Raw genomic sequence first — 19,210 nt, 5'->3', positions numbered from 1 at the left:
GGAAATTTTAAAAATTTGACTTACCAACAACGACTTTTTCTATACAGTGAAACCCTTAATAACGAATACATCGGAAGAATTTATCAAATGTCGTCTTGACAATTTTTCACTGTAGTACAATACATTTGAAGAACGTACTAAAATCCAGTTAAAAAGCTCTAGCTCCAATGACAATTAAAATCCAAAAATTAAACTTCACATGATCATTTCCTTCATTATTGGGGACCTCTAAAAAAATTGCGAAAATCGGAGGATACCCTCATAAAAAAATCTAGGCCAAAAACTAATAAAACAATCTTGGAACTATAGATATTATGCAAGGTGTCCCACGAAACATGACAGCTGGTGAATAGTTCAGAATGTCTTTTTCCATTATTAGTCAAGTTGTGTGATCTGTGTGATACCAAAGATCAATAAAAATATTATATAGGAGTCATGTTGTATTAAAATTGATTTCAAAGTCAAATATTATTAGGCATAAGATTTGTTTATTAAATGTCATATTTTGTGAGACACCCTATATCTATATTCAAGCTGTCATTGCATCACTGATGATTAAAAACTCATCCAACGCAAATTATTGGCACACATTTTCCAATTTACTTACAGTCGAACTAAGGAATTATAAATGTTATTTTCATGTCATAATCTTTTTCCGTGTATGAAACTAAGCTTCCAGGACGCTTGTCACCCCTTTGCGATTTTAACGTTAATGCTCTTAATAACAATTCGTTTTGCGATTAAGATAAAACGTGAAAAAATATCAGACATATTTTTTACAAAATAAACCTTAACTGGGATTATGTGAGGTCCCATAAATAGTTCTGGTCCGATTGGTTCAGCCGTTTTGACGCTTTTCTGTTACAAACTAACAGGTAAGCAAAGTATATAACTAGGAGTCATAAATACTGAAGTCTACAATCAGAATCTCCATTTTTTCCCAAAAAAAACATTTTTCTTCCAGAGGTTTAATGTATTTACTCATTTTTCTTGTAATTAAATTATCATAAATAACAGATTCACCAATCAACATAAAATCTACACTTATTTCAATTCTAGAAGTTCCTTTCCCTATTAGCATTAACAACAATCTTATGTAACATTTGCGCATTTCAATGCGAACAAACTGAACAATAATAAAATTTAACAGTTTTCATTTCATTTAGTTAATTTACATAATATAATAGATAATGTTACTCAAATACTTATCACATAACTGAGATTACATTGAAAATAAAATAAAATAAATTTATATATTTGATCTTTTGAGGTTATTTCTCAACTACTCAGGAGTATCTTAGAACATCAATGTAGTTGTTTAAAGAGTAGGAATACTGCTCCGTCTACTCGAGTAGTATCTGAGAACATCTATGCAAACTGGGAGACTTGGGAGGGTGTAAAGAGTAGGAATATTTCTCCGTCTACTCTAAAAGTATCTGAGAACATCTATGTAGTCTGGAAGGGTGTAAAGAGTAGGAATATTTCTCCGTCTACTCTAAAAGTATCTGAGAACATCTATGTAGTCTGGAAGGATGTAAAGAGTAGGAATATTTCTCCGTCTACTCTAAAAGTATCTGAGAACATCTATGTAGTCTGGAAGGATGTAAAGAGTTGGAATATTGCTCCGTCTACTCTTAGAACCAACTCTACCCCCCACTGCAAGGTTTCTCCATGGAACTAATCTTCTACCCCGTTCACCAGCAGTTTGTCGCTTCTAAACAATAATAAAATCGAGATTAATTATAAAAACCAAATTATTGTCTTAAGGAATTGAGTTTTTTCCACAAACTCTTGTTTTCTAATCTCAATATCTTTGCATCCCAAAGTCCTTATATATTTCAAACTACGAATCATATTATATCAAATAATCTAAGTTTGAAATACCAAACGATATCAGGTTGAAAAAAAAATAGGTATTAGAAAATTTGAGTTTGTGGCAAAGACTTAGTTCCTTTTGCTGAAACATAACAAAAACGCTATTTCTCGTTACTTCAGACTTGAAACATAACACAAAACGACATTTCTCTTTATTTCAGACTTAAAACATAACACAAAACGACATTTCTCTTTATTTCAGACTTAATAACACAAAACGCTATTTCTCTTTATTTCAGACTTAAAACATAACACAAAACGATATTTCTCTTTACTTCAGACTTGAAAATAACACAAAAAGCTATTTCTCTTTACTTCAGACTTAACAGAATATTCAGGAAAAAGATGTTTTAAAAGATTCATTTACATTAAATTTGTGAAAAATTCATGAATAACCCAAAAAATGTTAACTACCTGTGTATATCTGTCAGGTTCCAACTGTTTACAAGGTCCTAGGTTCAGCTTGATAGCTCTAGCCTTGAACTTAAACTGCTGGATGTCTGGAAAGGCTGAACCCAACCCTTTGGATAGGTTTACTGTCCGTGGTTTAAAATATCCGCTGAAATCGTTCTCCTGCCTATCATTAGATACAAGATCATTGGATTCGAAAATATCACTAGGTACCCCCATATCGGCGAGGAAATTAAAGTTCTCCTGTGCAGAGAAGAAGTCTCTATCTAGTTCACGGGGCTCCCGAAAGGTATCTCCACTCTCCTGCTTGGATGTCGAAGGATTGAGTAAGGATTGAATTTTTCTAATTTTCATTTTTCCAAAATCTTTAGTTGGAACGATCCTTCCACATCCTGATCCCGGGATGAAAGGAACTAGAGAATCTCCGAAGTATGCGTCTAACAAAGTATAAAGGTTCTTAACAGATTTGTAATCTGACCTAGTCTGTTTCCAATACTTGATCAGGTCAGTTCCAGCAACACGGAGTAATCCTAGACTCCAGTTTCCTAGTTCGTTACGAACCTTTCTCTTACACTCACTCTGCTGCTTCAATATACTCCACAAATTAGAAATTAGACTTTCCAAGTTCGGCAGTAAACACTCCTAAAAAGTTGAAATTAAAATGTGTTTTCTTCGGTGAAACAAAAATTTTAAACTCGTTTAGGTTCCGGAACCCCACCCGTACTTTTCTACTATTTTTATTGCAACCTCGCGTTGCAATAAAAACCTCTTAACCTAACCTGGGTCCGAATTTATTGCATTTGAGCTAGGTCGCTAAACTACCTATCGCCTTCAAATCTTTAATCACCGATTTAAAGGTTTCTCGGAGATTTGAATCAATATGAACCGTCGGTGGGTAGATAAGCGACCTATCCAATTCATCTATTCGGTCACTGATGTTGAAAAACATAAAAAAGCGCAAGGTAGACAAAAATATGAGGGGCTGAAGAACTGTTACGAGGACCAGGCATAGTTTTTTTAATTACCTCTAGAACTTGAGGCCCGAGTATACAAAGTGAGGTTAAGGATCCATACTGAGAATAAGAAAGATGGTTTCCACAGTTCTCGTTCAATGCTTTTAAAGTTTGTGCCCTAAACAAATCACAAATTAAAAAAAATATCAAGGGAGATAAAGTCTGACAGAAGAGTTTAAAAAAGCGGCAAGATACTATTAATTAAAAAAGTGAATATATCGACCCCAAAATCTACACCCAGAGATGTCTTTAATTGGGATATTCAGATTAACTCCTAAATACCAAAACATTAACCAAAAATTAAACGAGAAATTTCAATGCACTACCTCAGTTGGTTGGTTGGGGTGGCCCACCGCCTGAGAGCCTGAGATAGAACATATGAGACGAGGCGAACCTGCTCCGCGGACTGGGGATCCTTGTTCTCCTTGATGAGGAACCCAAGCAGTGCTGAGACAAGGTAGCTCAGGTAGGGTTTAGGAGATAGGTTTATGTGTGGATTGGAGAACAGTGCAGATATTAACCTAAATTCATCAGTATTATAGAAAATAACTTGGGATTTTATAAACTTTTCTTCTTGTTATTGTAATCCAGCGCACAAGAGGAGTGGTTAAACTTATACTACGCAGCACAACTACTTCCGACAATAAAAATCAAATTTGGTGTCATCTCAAGGTCAGAAGTTCAATTTGAATAATTTGTAACTGACCTAGTTATTCTCGAAGTAATGAGTGAGTTCTCCTTATAACGGCTTAAACACACTCTAGAGAAGTTAACCAGGAATGGTAGGAGAGGAGTCAGGCGGGGATTACTTCGCAAATCCTCAACAAAAACAACGTCAATACCGCTTGATTTCCACTGTTTAAAATTAGTACGTTTCTCTTTCCATCTGGTTTTATAATTTCATTCGTAGAAAGATTAATCACGACGATTTTTTGGTGTATTAGCGGGAGAAAGATGCCTGCAAAAACAGGGAAGCAAAATTTGGCTAAGCAGAACAAAATTTGACAGACGTGCAAACAGAGGGAAAACAACCCTGTCTTTTCATCCATTTTTTAACAATGTTTACACATAAATTCTTTCTTAATAATTATTTTTAGTTTTTAATAATTAGTTTTAGTTAAACAGTTAAATTACTGTAGACAAACTCCTCAAAAATAATATAAAATTTACCTGGAGTGAGAGTAGACAAAGCTGATGGCTTTCACCGAGTATATTGTTGGTAATATTTGAGTAGAACTGAACTTGGATTGGAGTAAGAGGATTGTTGGCAGGGTTGACTCGACACTCCTCCGGCGGGCTTTTCAGTGCTACACCTGAACAGCTTTGGTCTATAGAAGTAAGGAAAAGAGAAAAAAAAAACAGAACGAAAAAAGCCAACGATATATTTACAATATGAAGAATTTTCGTTTAAAGTATTAGAGAGAACAAATTCCCATGATGAAAATTTAGATAAAAATTTATCGATGATTAAAGGGGTAAAAGGAGGAAAATTTTATTACTTCTATTAATTCAACAAAATAGATGAGAAAATAATACCTTGCAATGAAATCCAGGATGCCGTGAGAGTAACTTGTGACTCCGGAAGACAAGGATTCCCTTGTAAACTCTCGTTTACAAGATTAATCTCTCGATCAGACTCAACAAAAACCTCGGCTTCGGGTAAATACTCGAAGGAATCACAGCCAAGGATAGTATTTTTCTTGTGTCCGAGAACAGGTTCAATATTCTTACATTTGAATGCTTTGTTGAGAATATCTGTTGACAGTTTTCTTTTCCTAAACATATAAACTGAAGATTTTACTAAATAAGACGTTGAAAAGAAGAACAATTGAATTCAGAAGCAAGCAATAGAAAAGATCGGACCTGCTGTGACGCAAGAACTGGGAGCAGACATCAGATATTTCTCGTAATCTGTAGGTTACATCTTGAGCTAGCTCCTTGGCAACACCCGGAGCAAGGTTGGATATCCCTAGAGACTCCGCAATGTTAGTAACAGTTTCCGGGTCCAAGTGAACATATCTCCGCTCCTCCACAGCACGAGAACTATTCTCCATTTTTCATCTGAAAGAAGAAATATTTTTCGTCAAGAATTAGAACTTCTTGTCGACAATTCCGTCCTTCTTGGCAAGACGATTGATGCAATCATCAGACTCGCCCATCCTCCTGATGGCTCCGCAGATAGCGTAGGTCTTGTTGGTTCCGGTCATCCTGCCAGTAGTCTCGTCAACCTCAGCCAGATTAATCTAAAAAAAAAAAAATATTGAAAATGTGAAGATCTTTCAACAAGCACTTTAAGAGCGGAACCGATTTTACTTTTCGTTCAATAATTGAAGATAGAGATGAAAATTGAGACGGATGAAGAACATGGTCTAAACACGACAAGCTTAAAAAATCACCTGGATGGAAGCGTGGTCCTTGGCAGCCAGAATCCTGTTGGAAGCAGAACACTTCCTGGGGATATAGAGGTCAACGTATTCTCCGGCTTCGTTCTGCATCTTTCCTCTGAAATATCAGGTCAAATTATGGTTTCACGGAGATCAGTTGTGCTGGTGCATTAATATTAATATGAACTAGGTAAATGTACTGGAATGGGTTAAAAGAGTTACATATAAAATAGTAAAGATGAATTTTGGAAATGTTTCACAGCCTTTTCAATTAAGTACATGAAGATTAGGGTTCAGTTTTCTCCAGAGACAAGATGAAATCCCATTCCTCCTGAGTTATTGGTTGAACACTGAGACGGGCTCGGGTAAAGAGAGCAAGGTTGGATAGAGGTCCTCCCTTCGCTTTATGCTCAAGATGAATCCTCTTGAGTTCGTCTAGAGGGATATATCTCTGAGTAGTACGGACATACTGCACATCCACCATCTCCCATCTTGGGGCATCCTTAACGAAACAAATTTATACCGGCCAGAAATAGATCATTATCAGAGCCCGTTCTCTCAATCATAATGTTTAAACAGTGGTAGTGAAATTCACGTACTTTGGGGGACGATAGTTTGGCCGCTAGATGTCTCGCGCAAAATTCTTATCGGATAGATAGATAATTCATACGAGACATCTTGCGACCAAACTATCGTCCCCCAAAGTACGTGAACTTCACGACGACTATCTATTGAGAGAACGGGCTCAGAGGTCAAACTTGTTTTTAAATCTGCTTATGATGCGTTCAACTGTTTGGGGGATGCAGTTTATTTCAAATCAGGCAAAGTTACCCCTTTTTGTATAGTTTCTCAATGGGCTTTCCGATTCCTTCAAAATGAATCGTAAAATTTAAGATTTCTTTATGAATTAGAGTTCTATCTACATTTGAGCCAAAAGTTAAATTCGTATATAAACCATAAGTTAAGACAAACCTTGGATGATTTAGGATCATAATGTGGATCCTTCTTGTCAAACTGGGTATGATCAGTATACGCTTCTTTAACAATATCCACTATTCCTAAATTATGAATAATTGAATAAATTTACATTTGTTATTTCCAACAGACAATTCCAGGACTATTTATATCCTTATTTAGGTCGTAGTAAGACGAACAAATTTAACCCCCCCCCCCCAAACACACACTGCCTATGATAGGGACTGCTGTTGTAATTCCTAGTGACCATTGACCAACCAGCTTTTCCCTCTCAGCCATTCATTCTCAGAATTTACTCCGTTATTTTAATTCAATAAACGCAATTACTTTAAAGAAGAAACCCCAATTGAAAATAAAGAATTATTGAAAGAAGAACGAACAAGAGGGGTCTATCCTAGTGAACGATTTTTGGCCCCCCCCCCCCTATCAATTTTGTACATGACCAAATTAGTATTTATTTGGCATTATTTAGGGCTAGGTTAAGACACTTTCAGGACCGAGCGCTGCGGCTAGGATGGGCTAGGGGGCCGTGCGCAGCGGCCACGGGTTAGGTTAGTTAAGACACTTTCTGGGCCGAGCGCTGCGGCAAGGATGGGCTAGGGGTCGAGCGCTGCGGCCACGGGTTAGGTTAAGTTGACACTTTCTGTAAGATCCATGTACAAAATTGATAGGAGGGGTCCAGAAATCGTTCTCTAGGAATATACCGAACAAGAGTAACTGAAAGCTTTACGGAGAGAGACCTGTTGAGTATCGGACATGCCCCTCTGTCTCTGGAGGTTTACTTAAAATTTCGTTTAGTCTATATTATAAGGTTCCAAACACTGGTTTTTAGCGCCAACATTTTTGAAAAGAACACACGCCTTAAAAGACCGTTAATTTTGATAGCAGAGTATTAACCAAAAAAAATAGCGGAAAAAGTGAAAAAGAAATCGTTTCCCATATACCCCCCCCCCATACACATGAGGGAGGTGATCTTTAAAGGTATGAATCGTGATTTCACAAGAACAATTACCTATAATTCCAGGAGGTTTGGTATTCGAATGATAGAAGAACGCCTTGTCTCCGATTTTCATATTTCTCATAAAATTTCTGGCCTGATAGTTTCTAACCCCATCCCAGCAGGCTCGGGAACCCTCGGACATCTTCAGATCATCGAAACTAAACTTCATCTCAACTCCGTTCTCCTTCCTTGAGTCAGGTTCCGATTTCATCAGCCAGTGTCTATATTCAGGAGAGGGTTTCACATTTAGAACAGGATCAACCGGGGTTTCCACCAACTCCGATACTTTCCTCTTTCTTCCCTTCGGAGCCATTTTAGTTCAAATTCATTCTGAAATTTATAGGGATTAAAGTTTTCAATATTAGAATGTAAAAAAAAGACCGAAGAGTATTATAATCAAAAAGTAAAGTTAAGAAAAATTAATAAAATTGTTAAATAACGCGGCGAACATTAAATTAAAGGTTTAACTAGGAGCTAGCTTTAGCTGGAGCCATCTGTGAAAACTGAGATTGAAGTTTCTCCTGCATAACGTCCATCACGAGATCCCTAAACATGAAATAGCTTTCTTAATACCTTGCAAAATTGAACAAAACTATAAATTGACTTTTAACCTTCAAAAGTATGAGTATAACACAATGTACCCACGTGTGGGTGCCGAAAACAGCTGATACTCCAGAATTGGAGTGTACAGTCTCAATTACAGGGTTTAAAATTTCTACTTTCATCTTCTCTCCATCTTCTCTGCCTTTTCTATTCTTCTTCTCTTCCTGTTCTCCTCTTGTTCGCTTTATTCAATCTCCTCAATATTTCCCTTCTCTAGAATCCTTTTCAATTCTCTTATTTTCCCTCTTATTTATCTTTATCTTGGATTATCTTTTTCTCCTTGCCCTAGTTTATATTATTTAAGCTTTCTGCTTGTTTTTTTCAAATTATACGTTGATCAAATAAAAGTTTGAACACTTCTTATCCTTTTTACTATCATCTTATAAATTATTAAATTTCTTCAGTAGCTAACAAATAATTTATGATTAAATATCTTACCTAATTTTAGCCTTTTCACTGCCAATCATCTGGACACGTTCCATATTCTCCGTCACGAATTTAACCTGGATAGTGGATATAGAAAAATTATGAAGCTTTATTTCCTGAATTTTGAAACTCAGGAGAAAACTTTTGTTTGGGATTTTCTGAGCTTCAGCGACTAAACCCATTATCCAGTGGACAAACTTTTAAATTGAGGTTTAACTTGTCCATTTCTGGCACTTATCCTGCTCTAAGATTTCGTTGTCAACGGGAAAGGTAGTCGGCCGGCCATAATATCAATATAAATAATATAAAATAAATCATTTTTTAGAGTTTTAATTCCTAACAAGCTTTTTTCGAATTAAAAGTTTAAAAGCAATTAAACAGAAGCTTTTTTAATTGACTGTTTATCTTTGTTTTCATGTTCTTGTGTATCCACTATCCATGCTGTTTAAAAGTTGGATATAAATCAAAATTTAAATCGAAGTTCATCTTCGTTATAATATAATTGCCTGCCACAGATTCACTTCCAGACAAAAAAGTTTTACCCTCTGGTCAAGTAGTATTCTATTTCTAAAAGAGATAGAACAAAATACTACCTTTCTTTGGAAATAATCTTTAGCAGCAGTGATATCCTTCTCTACGTAGTATCCGGTTCCTACATCAACAATAACTTTCTCCGGTTGAACCAGAGTACCAGGAACATACATTGAACCTGTCAGAGGCACTAGGATATCCTTTCCCTCCGCGTCAGGACTCATCCTGGCCATACTCTCTCCAGACTCTTGAAATCTTGATTAAAGAAACTATAAAATAAATCTAATCCATAGTTTTTGTTCGGTAAAAACTGGTTGCGTTTAAAAAACAGCATTTTTTGATTATTATGGCGTTAAAATATTTCAACCAATTAGTAATTAATCAAAGCCAAAAATGACTTTTAACACATTAACGAATTAAAATAGATAATAGAAGTTTTTCTTATTGAAACCAAAATAGAATATTGACATATTCTACGTACTTAGTTTGAGCATGTTTAAGGTTTTGAATTGACTCCTGGTAGAACTGGATATCAGTATCCAACCCGTTCTTGAATTGGGTCAGCTGCATCAGATTCAATTTGGTCAAATCAACAGCCTGAACAATGAAAAGTTCAAGTAAAAGTTTGGAAAGTATAAGAGGGTGATCTTATTCAAATTAGGACCTGCATTCCAGACTGTGGTGAGAGACTAGATTGAGCCTTAGTTGCAGCCATTTTACCTAGAATTAACAAAACCTCATAGGTTTACAAAAGACGGATAAGAAGAGAAGGGATGGTTTACAAATGCAGGATACTTAAATCATAAAAGGAGGTTAGGAGACACATATTTACAAGACGAGCTCTGACTCTTAGTTCACCGTGAACCTTGGTTTATCTGCTCTTTTAAAACCATAATACTCTCCCGCTGCTGCAGCGGAAGCATAGCTATCTGCTCATCCGTGAGTTGGAGAACCTGCATAATCAACTGAGCTTTCTCAGGATCAGCCCCAGCCAGATGCGGTGGGAGCTGGGGAGGAGGTCCGCGAGGTACATTAGACCCTAGGTTTGGACCCGGGACTACAGGAGGAGGGTTTCTCATGTTCGGAAACCCGTTCGTTCTCTCCCTTGGATCCCGGTTCCTGGGATCCCGTCGGGGATCCTCCATGAAGGGAGCAGGTCGATCCGGAGTAAAGGCAGGAGCTTCAGCCATTCTAGGATCCATCCTCATAGGATCCATTGGGATCTCAGGTCTTGGAACTACGGGGGGACGAACTCCCATCGGAACAGATACAGGAGGCCGGACTGGAACTCCTAACGGAGGAACTTGAGGATTATTCTTGTGCAACATGTTGACCGCGGTTTCCGGATCAACTATCCTGAAATATTATCAAATATAATTTCTAACCAACCAAAATATTCTGATTAATTTATCTCACCTCATAACAACCTGTGCCTGAAGTAGAGCGTATGCCAACTGTGGGTTTTGAGCTAACATGACTCTCGCTTCCTGAGGATTATTCTGAATACACATCTTCATCTGCTGCATCAGCTGGAACATCTGCTCGGGGGGTAAACTAGCAACTGCCTAAAATATTTTTTTTAAATTAGAAATTAAATTATTTTTACAATTCATAAAATCTTATTTTAAATGAGAAAGTAAAATTCGACAATATATTAAATAAAAATTTTAAATCTAGAAAGGCATGACATGGTTCTAACCTTACTAATGGTTTCAGGTGCTCTCTCCGGGTCCACCGGAGGTCCGTAGGGAGACTCTTCTGCCGGGGTAGCTTCCTAAATTCATCAATTTTTCCCGTGAGATTCGGTTTTAATTGTTTCCTTCAAAGTTTAGTATTTTCTATAAGTCTGAGCATGGCTTTAAATCGTTCAAAAATGTGACTGCACTTTTCTGAAGAAAAAGGCATAGAAATGCAATTTTGTTATAATTTTTAACAAATCTTTTGTGTGGTTAGAAGTATGTTTGAATGGCATAGATAGTATTATATCCTTTAAACTTGAAAGTTCCAGCTGTATACCGAAATTTTTTTAGCACAAGATTTAAAAATACCATCCACAAGATGTGAAAAATGCAAAGAACCTGAACATTTTCAAGAATAAACTAGATGAATGGCTGAACTACTGAATGGCCAACATAGACTGAAGATCGAGATGTTTTAATTCTCACACCAGTAATACAACAACATAAATACATCAATTAAACCAATTTTTAAAAAATTAAATATTACTTTTGTTTGGGATTTCGCTGAGCTTCAGAGACTGAACCCATTATCCAGTGGACAAACTTTTAAATTGAGGTTTAACTTGTCCATTTCTGGCACCATTGAGTTATCCTGCGTCTAAGATTTCGTTGTCAAAAAGGTAGTCGGCCGGCCATAATATTAATGTAAATAAAATAAAATCATATTGTACGTACAGGGATTGCTTGAAGCATGATAACTTTTTTATTTAGAGTTTTAATTGCTAACAAGTTTTTTTCGAATTAAAATTTTAAATGCAATTAAACAGAAATTTTTTGAATTGACTGCTTATCTTTGTTTGTATCCACTATCCATGCTGTTTAAAAGTTGGATACAAATCAAAATTTAAATCGAAGTTCATCTTCGTTATAATATAATTGCCTGCCACAGATTCACTTCCAGACAAAAAAGTTTTACCCTCTGGTCAAGTAGTATTCTATTTCTAAAAGAGATAGAACAAAATACTACCTTTCTTTGGAAATAATCTTTAGCAGCAGTGATATCCTTCTCTACGTAGTATCCGGTTCCTACATCAACAATAACTTTCTCCGGTTGAACCAGAGTACCAGGAACATACATTGAACCTGTCAGAGGCACTAGGATATCCTTTCCCTCCGCGTCAGGACTCATCCTGGCCATACTCTCTCCAGACTCTTGAAATCTTGATTAAAGAAACTATAAAATAAATCTAATCCATAGTTTTTGTTCGGTAAAAACTGGTTGCGTTTAAAAAACAGCATTTTTTGATTATTATGGCGTTAAAATATTTCAACCAATTAGTAATTAATCAAAGCCAAAAATGACTTTTAACACATTAACGAATTAAAATAGATAATAGAAGTTTTTCTTATTGAAACCAAAATAGAATATTGACATATTCTACGTACTTAGTTTGAGCATGTTTAAGGTTTTGAATTGACTCCTGGTAGAACTGGATATCAGTATCCAACCCGTTCTTGAATTGGGTCAGCTGCATCAGATTCAATTTGGTCAAATCAACAGCCTGAACAATGAAAAGTTCAAGTAAAAGTTTGGAAAGTATAAGAGGGTGATCTTATTCAAATTAGGACCTGCATTCCAGACTGTGGTGAGAGACTAGATTGAGCCTTAGTTGCAGCCATTTTACCTAGAATTAACAAAACCTCATAGGTTTACAAAAGACGGATAAGAAGAGAAGGGATGGTTTACAAATGCAGGATACTTAAATCATAAAAGGAGGTTAGGAGACACATATTTACAAGACGAGCTCTGACTCTTAGTTCACCGTGAACCTTGGTTTATCTGCTCTTTTAAAACCATAATACTCTCCCGCTGCTGCAGCGGAAGCATAGCTATCTGCTCATCCGTGAGTTGGAGAACCTGCATAATCAACTGAGCTTTCTCAGGATCAGCCCCAGCCAGATGCGGTGGGAGCTGGGGAGGAGGTCCGCGAGGTACATTAGACCCTAGGTTTGGACCCGGGACTACAGGAGGAGGGTTTCTCATGTTCGGAAACCCGTTCGTTCTCTCCCTTGGATCCCGGTTCCTGGGATCCCGTCGGGGATCCTCCATGAAGGGAGCAGGTCGATCCGGAGTAAAGGCAGGAGCTTCAGCCATTCTAGGATCCATCCTCATAGGATCCATTGGGATCTCAGGTCTTGGAACTACGGGGGGACGAACTCCCATCGGAACAGATACAGGAGGCCGGACTGGAACTCCTAACGGAGGAACTTGAGGATTATTCTTGTGCAACATGTTGACCGCGGTTTCCGGATCAACTATCCTGAAATATTATCAAATATAATTTCTAACCAACCAAAATATTCTGATTAATTTATCTCACCTCATAACAACCTGTGCCTGAAGTAGAGCGTATGCCAACTGTGGGTTTTGAGCTAACATGACTCTCGCTTCCTGAGGATTATTCTGAATACACATCTTCATCTGCTGCATCAGCTGGAACATCTGCTCGGGGGGTAAACTAGCAACTGCCTAAAATATTTTTTTTAAATTAGAAATTAAATTATTTTTACAATTCATAAAATCTTATTTTAAATGAGAAAGTAAAATTCGACAATATATTAAATAAAAATTTTAAATCTAGAAAGGCATGACATGGTTCTAACCTTACTAATGGTTTCAGGTGCTCTCTCCGGGTCCACCGGAGGACCGTAGGGAGACTCTTCTGCCGGGGTAGCTTCCTAATTCAACATAGACTGAAGATCGAGATGTTTTAATTCTCACACCAGTAATACAACAACATAAATACATCAATTAAACCAATTTTTAAAAAATTAAATATTTTTCTCGTCCCCCACTTCTATAAAAAGTCCAACTAAATTAAATACTTCCTTTAGTCTACAAATAAACAATTTCTAGCTTGTTACCTGCATTAATGATTGAATCTCCATTCTAGACTTCTCTGTACATGCATTGTCAACCCTAGAATCAACATAAATATAAAAAAGGAACTGTAAGTGCCCATTTTGAAAACTGCCCCCCCCCCCGGAACTTTAAGTAAATAAAGAAGATGTGTTATGAAAATGCACTTACCAGGATTTTCTTTCTTCATTAATGTTTAGTCCTAAAGAGTTAGGAAAGGATGAAAGAAAAGCCTAACAGCTAAATCCAAAGGTGTTAAGTATTTTCCCTAGTGCGACTTCCCAAGTGACCATATCCCAAGTGCCTACTTCCAAAATGTACAATTTCCTATTCGCTGTGGCTAAAACAGACTTGGAAAGATGCCGCTTAGGAAAATGCTCAGTTGGGAAGTTGCCTTTTCCTCATCTTTNGGAAGTTACCACTTGAGAAAATACCCTTGGGAAGTTGCCGCTTGGGAAAATGCTCAGTTGGGAAGTTACCACTTGAGAAAATACCCTTGGGAAGTTGCCGCTTAGGAAGAAGCATTTGTATGAGTACCTAACGCCAATCCAAACAGGCTTACACTGCAGCTTTAAATAAGTTTAGAAATCTCAAAACGAATTAAGTTCGATGAGAACAATTAAGAATTCATGAGGATATCACGCCATGGAGAATATCTGACCTTAAAGTTCTTCCTGCAATCTCGAACCCATTTAGGTTCCGCATAGCAGAGAGAGCAGTCTCCGGGTCTTTAAACTCACAGAATCCATATCCTAGTAATTGATTTATTATGGAGATTGGGTATATTATCAATCAATCAATCGATCAGAATTTTAAGGACGCTCTTCATCCTACATCTAAACCCTAAAGTGAACTTTCTAAATAAAGAGTGAGAAATGTTCTTCTCCATGTTTATGAATTACAGGGTGAAGAAGATAGCAAAGACTAAGTCTATCCACATGAAAAACAGTCATTTTTTTACAGATATAACTTGCATATCTATCTAAGTAGTTTTTGAAGATTTTTCTTTTAAACAGTTTTGCAGATTTAGTTTCTTTAAGCTCTAATTAAATATAAAGCGGAAGGAAAATATTCTTGCGTTTTAAAAATAACCCGTTCAAGTTTATATGATTTTGTAATATTTGGTTCACCTCTTCTTGATAAACCTATTTTCTCCCAACCCATTTACCAAACATTCTCAAAAAATAACCACCCCCAAAACAAAACAAAAATATCATTATTTCTTTTTAATTAGACTCAAATTGATCCTTTCCAAAAATAAATTTTTTTGTCATCTAAATTGAGTTCCCTACTTAAAGTTTCCTCCCGAGTCTAAACAATTCTTCACTTGTTTTCTTTAAACTTGATCGATCTTCTATTCACAATGTCAATACTTTACAGGTTGAACAACATGAAGTGACAACATAACAGATTTTGGGGTGTGGGTGTAGGACGTCCCTAAAAGCATGATTTGATTTGATTTTGATTGTTCAAGTGTCATGAGTGCTGAAATCAGATTCACGAAAGAATTTACCGTTTAAAAATTATTTACAAAACCTCTATATACAGGGTGTCTCAAAAAAACTGAGGAAACCATTTTCGTTCAATTTTTACGATCAAGGTGTCATTCGAAAGCTCTATATTTCAGTTATTTCATGATGTAACATTTTTCCTTCTAGGCCTCATACTTTAATTTATATTTATATATAATACAGAATGCTGATGATCATTTTTACATTTTTACAATCTTCTTTTTTTTCGGACAGTCCTGTATTGTATAGAAGAACTTGGTCCTTTCATTTACGTTTATCCTACCTTTAGGTTTTCCAGTTTCTCTATCGTAAACCAGCTTAAACGAAACTACCGGGCCGACCTTAACAAATAAATTCTAAGGAATTTTTCTTTTTAAACATTATTTCAAGGGGTAGAACAGTTTTACGATATCAATTTAGAGCCGATGTCATTTAAACTATCAAAGGTATGTGATCTAAGGCTGCCCCATATAAATTCTGACATAGGAACTTTTGAATAGATAAAACTCGGTCCTTTAAGCCCTTTTCTCCCTCTCGGATTAATCAGCATAAAACGGATATGAAAAGCTGTTTTCAAAATTTCTTTTTATTATACTAAGTCATAAGGTTAGCTCAATCTCAACATTAAGTTCGCGATTCTGAATATAAAAATATTAATTTACCTCGGTAAATATATCCTTTAGTTTCTCTTCAGTAGCTTCATACGGAATATTTCCAACGAAGACCGACCGAACGGATTTATCTATCACTATATCATTCATTCTTCTGAAACTATTCTTTACGCATGAGTTTATAGTTCCTGCAAATATTATATAATTTTACAACTAAATTACGTTTCATCAACGGGTTAAATACGTTGTACACATTGTTCGTCTTCATGATTAATCGGAGGCAGAACCACTCTTTGATGAACTCCTGGATCTTGAGCTGGCCTTCCCGGGACTCCCTGAGCCTGATCTGCTGCTTGCACGAGATACGCTTCTAGACCTGGCGGGACTTTTAGACCCAGATTTCGATCTGGCAGGACTAACCGACCGACTTTTGCTCCTCGATTTGCTCTTAGATTTGCTTCTAGATTTGCTCTTTGATTTGCTCTTGGATTTACTGCGGCTAACAGACCTGGAAACTGAGCGAGACTTTGACCTGGAGACAGATCTTGAGACGGATCTAGAAACTGATCTAGACACGGATCTTGATTTGGACTTGGATCTAGATCTTGACCTAGAAACTGATCTTGATTTCGATCTGGATACAGAGCGTGATCTGGACTTGGACCTGGATCCGGATCCAGACCTTGATCTGGTTTCAGGCAACCTTTCTTCCTCCTCATCCTCGTCTTCTTCATCAGACATATCGTCCTCCTCCTGGAGATGTTCTAGGTTTCTCTCTCTGTACTTCTGCATCTTCAATTCTTGTTTGTTCAGGGCTCTGAGAGTTCAGCAATAAGATTTAATGAAATAAATAAAATAAGAAATAAGTCTTACATAGAAATACAATCATTAGTGGACAAAAAATAATCCGTCAAAAATAATCAAGAAAGAACGATAGTTTAGTGCTTATCATTATTCAACATGTCGGGGAACTGATCAATAATTTGTTGAAAAGTTTATGAAGAGTAATTAAATGTTATTGCTTATTTTCCTGTGCTTTACAACAAGTTTACTGTTTCCAATCTGTTGTCCAGCCTTTAGTCTTCTCTTACTCAATCTAACCCTGGTCTCCAGTTCATTGAAGTAAACTCCGTCATCCCTACATATCAAATTCATGTCAAATAAAGAAATAAATTAATCTTTAACAAGAAGGTATAAAAATATGAATAAGAAATAAAAATTAGAAAAATTAAATAACCAAAGAAGAATTTTAGATAAAACCAAATCAAATTTAAAATGTATGGAGTCTTTGCCTCAAACTCAAAATTTCTTATCCCATTATATTTGCAACCTGATGGTATAAACCTCTGATATACAAACTTAAGACTATTTGATCTAACAAATTTATAGTTTGCGATAGGTCTACGACTTTGGGTTGCCAAACTAGGGGGATTAGAAAATCAGAGTTTGTGGCAAAAACTTGCTTTACAATAAACCAAATTTAAAAATCTTGCATTATTTTTAAAAGTGTGGTTTTATCAGAATAAATCAAACCAGCTGACATTAAAAAGTGTGGAAACGACTCACCTGAAAAGGAAGAAGAAGTTCTCCTCGTATCCCTTGCTCTGCTTACTCTTCACGTTCCAGTTGTACTCCCTCGCCATCTTATACTCGTACTCCTCCTCCTCACGGTAATCAACATCCTGCAACAAATATTTCAACAAAAATTCGTATTGCTTCTTATCTCTGATGCCATACAGGGTCAACTTGATGGATAAAAAAAACATATAAAACATATACTAGTGACACAAAAAATTGTCGAGTTTGAGTCGAATTTGTCCAAATACTAGCCTCTGAATGTGTAGAAATTATGAAAATGTTACTCTGTATTTCCAAACCAGATTTATTAAGTAGCTAAACCGTGTAGACTTTATCCTGTATGACGGTTCAAGCAAAGGGAAAGTGGTTGAACCACGCCTGTGCGCAGTTCAACCATGAGTTGTTATTCATTAGATCTGATCCCTGACCAACTAATCAATACATTCCAAAATAGATCAAAACAAAATTTAAAGATGCCTTAAATCTTAGTTTGCTGTTTTTTACTTAGATGCCATATTTGTCCGTTTCATAATTTATGAAAGAATAAGAAAACAACACAATTTCACCTTTCTGAAATCTTCTTGTCTCTTCTCCAGGGTTTCGTCCGTTGGTAGAAAGTAAGCGACGAACTGTTCTCCTGATTCGTCCATAACACCACGAATCATGGCCTGGGCCATCATCTCCATTTGCTGGGCTGGAGCAACACCATTTGGAGCAGGATCAGTATCAAATATTACCTAATGAGATAATATGTTAAAAATATGGATTCTTCTTCTGATCGAGGTAGGTTTAACATGAAAATGAGAATCGTCTATTTTGATGATTAAAGCATGAGAAAAATAAATGAATGACAAAATGGCATATATAAGATAATAAGTTTAAATAACATATGAGGCTTATTTTTTATCTCGGAAAAAATTAAAGGTTTACTGACGAACAGGGCTATATTTTCTGGAGAAAAATCATTCACCGACACCCTTGCTTTTCTGCATATTTTTTTAAGTATTAAGTATTGAATATTCAAGAAATTAGTAGGAAAAAATACTCTATGTTAAGCTGAATAGTATTGATCACCTGAGCGCAGGGATATTTCCACATATCTGAGTCTGGAAGTATCGTATACTCCTCAACAGCAAACACATTGGCCTTACTGTGATGCTTCTCAATAGGTTCCCGAGCATCATCAAACGTTTTCTCAATGGCACGAATCTGGGAATCCTTGTCCATGTACATGTCGTCGACATTCATCTTTTTCTTGACGTGGAACCCGATATCGGATTCTATCTTCTCGATAGTAGTTGGCTGGTACCTAGTCTGCTCGGTGGAGATGTAGTCAGGTTTTCTCATCCAGGATAACGGCTATAACAAAAAGTTAACATAAAATTATAAATTCTCACAAAGAATGAATTTGATGATAATGTTAAATGATGTTTTTTTTTTCGAGAATGACTGCAAAATGATATTAAAGTCTCCATCAATAACTTTTTTTAGTCATTTGGTGAATTAAGAGCACATCAAAAAAACTACTTACTGATTTTGTGACATTAAGTCATTAATTTTTCTTTAAGTTATGGTTAATTAGGGCCATATTGGAAATATCTCCTTTTTAGTAAATAAATTCACTTATTTTTAACTATTTAAATCATTAATTTCAATCAACAGTGTCTCCTGCGTTTAGCTGCAACCCTATTGG

At 36.2% G+C, this 19,210-nt stretch overlaps 6 protein-coding genes across 8 annotated transcripts in view; all 6 read right to left on the bottom strand.

Annotated features, from left to right (window-relative positions):
- Window positions 1–1,137: 1,137 nt before the first annotated feature.
- On the bottom strand, window positions 1,138–5,364 carry LOC111703729 (TAF6-like RNA polymerase II p300/CBP-associated factor-associated factor 65 kDa subunit 6L). 3 transcript variants are annotated; one of them, XM_023475773.1, is made up of 9 exons: window positions 5,163–5,364; window positions 4,836–5,074; window positions 4,470–4,612; window positions 4,006–4,118; window positions 3,626–3,820; window positions 3,312–3,417; window positions 2,290–2,928; window positions 1,604–1,714; window positions 1,138–1,534 (listed from the first exon to the last, which is right to left on the bottom strand). In XM_023475773.1, the coding sequence occupies exons 1-9, from the start codon at window positions 5,351–5,353 to the stop codon at window positions 1,496–1,498; spliced, it is 1,776 nt and encodes a 591-aa protein (XP_023331541.1). In that variant the 5' UTR covers window positions 5,354–5,364; the 3' UTR covers window positions 1,138–1,495. The 3 variants fall into 3 exon arrangements, with proteins under 3 accessions (XP_023331541.1, XP_023331537.1, XP_023331549.1); XM_023475769.1 differs by having other exon boundaries at window positions 1,138–1,714; XM_023475781.1 differs by having other exon boundaries at window positions 1,138–1,714; window positions 4,836–5,087; window positions 5,163–5,289.
- On the bottom strand, window positions 5,360–5,809 carry LOC111703791 (40S ribosomal protein S21). The gene is made up of 2 exons (XM_023475854.1): window positions 5,696–5,809; window positions 5,360–5,542 (listed from the first exon to the last, which is right to left on the bottom strand). Exons 1-2 carry the CDS (start codon window positions 5,792–5,794, stop codon window positions 5,390–5,392), a joined length of 252 nt encoding a protein of 83 aa, XP_023331622.1. The 5' UTR covers window positions 5,795–5,809; the 3' UTR covers window positions 5,360–5,389.
- Window positions 5,801–8,068, bottom strand: LOC111703777 (thymocyte nuclear protein 1). The gene is made up of 3 exons (XM_023475826.1): window positions 7,671–8,068; window positions 6,656–6,741; window positions 5,801–6,185 (listed from the first exon to the last, which is right to left on the bottom strand). Exons 1-3 carry the CDS (start codon window positions 7,969–7,971, stop codon window positions 5,970–5,972), a joined length of 603 nt encoding a protein of 200 aa, XP_023331594.1. The 5' UTR covers window positions 7,972–8,068; the 3' UTR covers window positions 5,801–5,969.
- Window positions 7,987–9,975, bottom strand: LOC111703785 (prefoldin subunit 5). Its single transcript, XM_023475838.1, has 5 exons — window positions 9,883–9,975; window positions 9,700–9,815; window positions 9,281–9,473; window positions 8,700–8,764; window positions 7,987–8,204 (listed from the first exon to the last, which is right to left on the bottom strand). The coding sequence occupies exons 1-5, from the start codon at window positions 9,931–9,933 to the stop codon at window positions 8,126–8,128; spliced, it is 504 nt and encodes a 167-aa protein (XP_023331606.1). The 5' UTR covers window positions 9,934–9,975; the 3' UTR covers window positions 7,987–8,125.
- On the bottom strand, window positions 9,939–16,105 carry LOC111703672 (cleavage stimulation factor subunit 2). Its single transcript, XM_023475700.1, has 11 exons — window positions 15,991–16,105; window positions 15,612–15,669; window positions 14,479–14,569; window positions 13,823–13,877; window positions 13,562–13,636; window positions 13,279–13,427; window positions 12,721–13,218; window positions 11,925–12,117; window positions 10,918–10,992; window positions 10,635–10,783; window positions 9,939–10,574 (listed from the first exon to the last, which is right to left on the bottom strand). Exons 1-11 carry the CDS (start codon window positions 16,087–16,089, stop codon window positions 10,073–10,075), a joined length of 1,944 nt encoding a protein of 647 aa, XP_023331468.1. The 5' UTR covers window positions 16,090–16,105; the 3' UTR covers window positions 9,939–10,072.
- The window catches only part of LOC111703758 (RNA polymerase II-associated factor 1 homolog), a 4,739-nt gene continuing 1,628 nt past the window's right edge, over window positions 16,100–19,210 (bottom strand). Inside the window, exons 4-8 of the mRNA XM_023475804.1 lie at window positions 18,592–18,876; window positions 18,084–18,254; window positions 17,506–17,621; window positions 16,970–17,077; window positions 16,100–16,756 (exon numbers count right to left, since the gene is read on the bottom strand). Coding sequence (XP_023331572.1) covers window positions 16,210–16,756; window positions 16,970–17,077; window positions 17,506–17,621; window positions 18,084–18,254; window positions 18,592–18,876 — 1,227 coding nt within the window. The 3' untranslated portion in view covers window positions 16,100–16,209. The remainder of the gene's footprint in view (window positions 16,757–16,969; window positions 17,078–17,505; window positions 17,622–18,083; window positions 18,255–18,591; window positions 18,877–19,210) is intronic.

The sequence above is a fragment of the Eurytemora carolleeae genome, unplaced genomic scaffold, assembly GCF_000591075.1.
Source record: "Eurytemora carolleeae unplaced genomic scaffold, Eaff_2.0 scaffold73, whole genome shotgun sequence".
Classification (NCBI taxonomy): Eukaryota; Metazoa; Arthropoda; class Copepoda; order Calanoida; family Temoridae; genus Eurytemora; species Eurytemora carolleeae.
The sequence above is the reverse complement of the archived record's forward strand: the minus strand, read 5'-3'. Positions and strand labels throughout refer to the sequence as shown.

Excerpts from the sequence above, each read along its gene's own strand:
- LOC111703777 (XM_023475826.1), bottom strand. The coding sequence starts at position 7,971 with ATGGCTCCGAAGGGAAGAAAGAGGAAAGTATCGGAGTTGGTGGAAACC. Across the intron at positions 6,742-7,670 it reads CAAACCTCCTGGAATTATAG|GAATAGTGGATATTGTTAAA; the intron begins GTAATTGTTCTT and ends TTCATAATTTAG. Across the intron at positions 6,186-6,655 it reads ATGATCCTAAATCATCCAAG|GATGCCCCAAGATGGGAGAT; the intron begins GTTTGTCTTAAC and ends TGTTTCGTTAAG.
- LOC111703791 (XM_023475854.1), bottom strand. The coding sequence starts at position 5,794 with ATGCAGAACGAAGCCGGAGAATACGTTGACCTCTATATCCCCAGGAAG. Across the intron at positions 5,543-5,695 it reads AGGACCACGCTTCCATCCAG|ATTAATCTGGCTGAGGTTGA; the intron begins GTGATTTTTTAA and ends TTTTTTTTTTAG.
- LOC111703785 (XM_023475838.1), bottom strand. The coding sequence starts at position 9,933 with ATGGCTGCAACTAAGGCTCAATCTAGTCTCTCACCACAGTCTGGAATG. Across the intron at positions 9,474-9,699 it reads CTTAAACATGCTCAAACTAA|ATTTCAAGAGTCTGGAGAGA; the intron begins GTACGTAGAATA and ends TCTTTAATCAAG. Across the intron at positions 8,205-8,699 it reads AGTGAAAAGGCTAAAATTAG|GGATCTCGTGATGGACGTTA; the intron begins GTAAGATATTTA and ends TTTCATGTTTAG.
- LOC111703729 (XM_023475769.1), bottom strand. The coding sequence starts at position 5,353 with ATGGAGAATAGTTCTCGTGCTGTGGAGGAGCGGAGATATGTTCACTTG. Across the intron at positions 4,119-4,469 it reads TTTGTCTACTCTCACTCCAG|GATTTGCGAAGTAATCCCCG; the intron begins GTAAATTTTATA and ends GTTTTTGTTGAG. Across the intron at positions 3,418-3,625 it reads ACCCCAACCAACCAACTGAG|GGCACAAACTTTAAAAGCAT; the intron begins GTAGTGCATTGA and ends TGATTTGTTTAG.
- LOC111703672 (XM_023475700.1), bottom strand. The coding sequence starts at position 16,089 with ATGAATGATATAGTGATAGATAAATCCGTTCGGTCGGTCTTCGTTGGA. Across the intron at positions 12,118-12,720 it reads CAGATAAACCAAGGTTCACG|ATTTCAAGAGTCTGGAGAGA; the intron begins GTGAACTAAGAG and ends TCTTTAATCAAG. Across the intron at positions 10,784-10,917 it reads CACCTGAAACCATTAGTAAG|GCAGTTGCTAGTTTACCCCC; the intron begins GTTAGAACCATG and ends AAAATATTTTAG.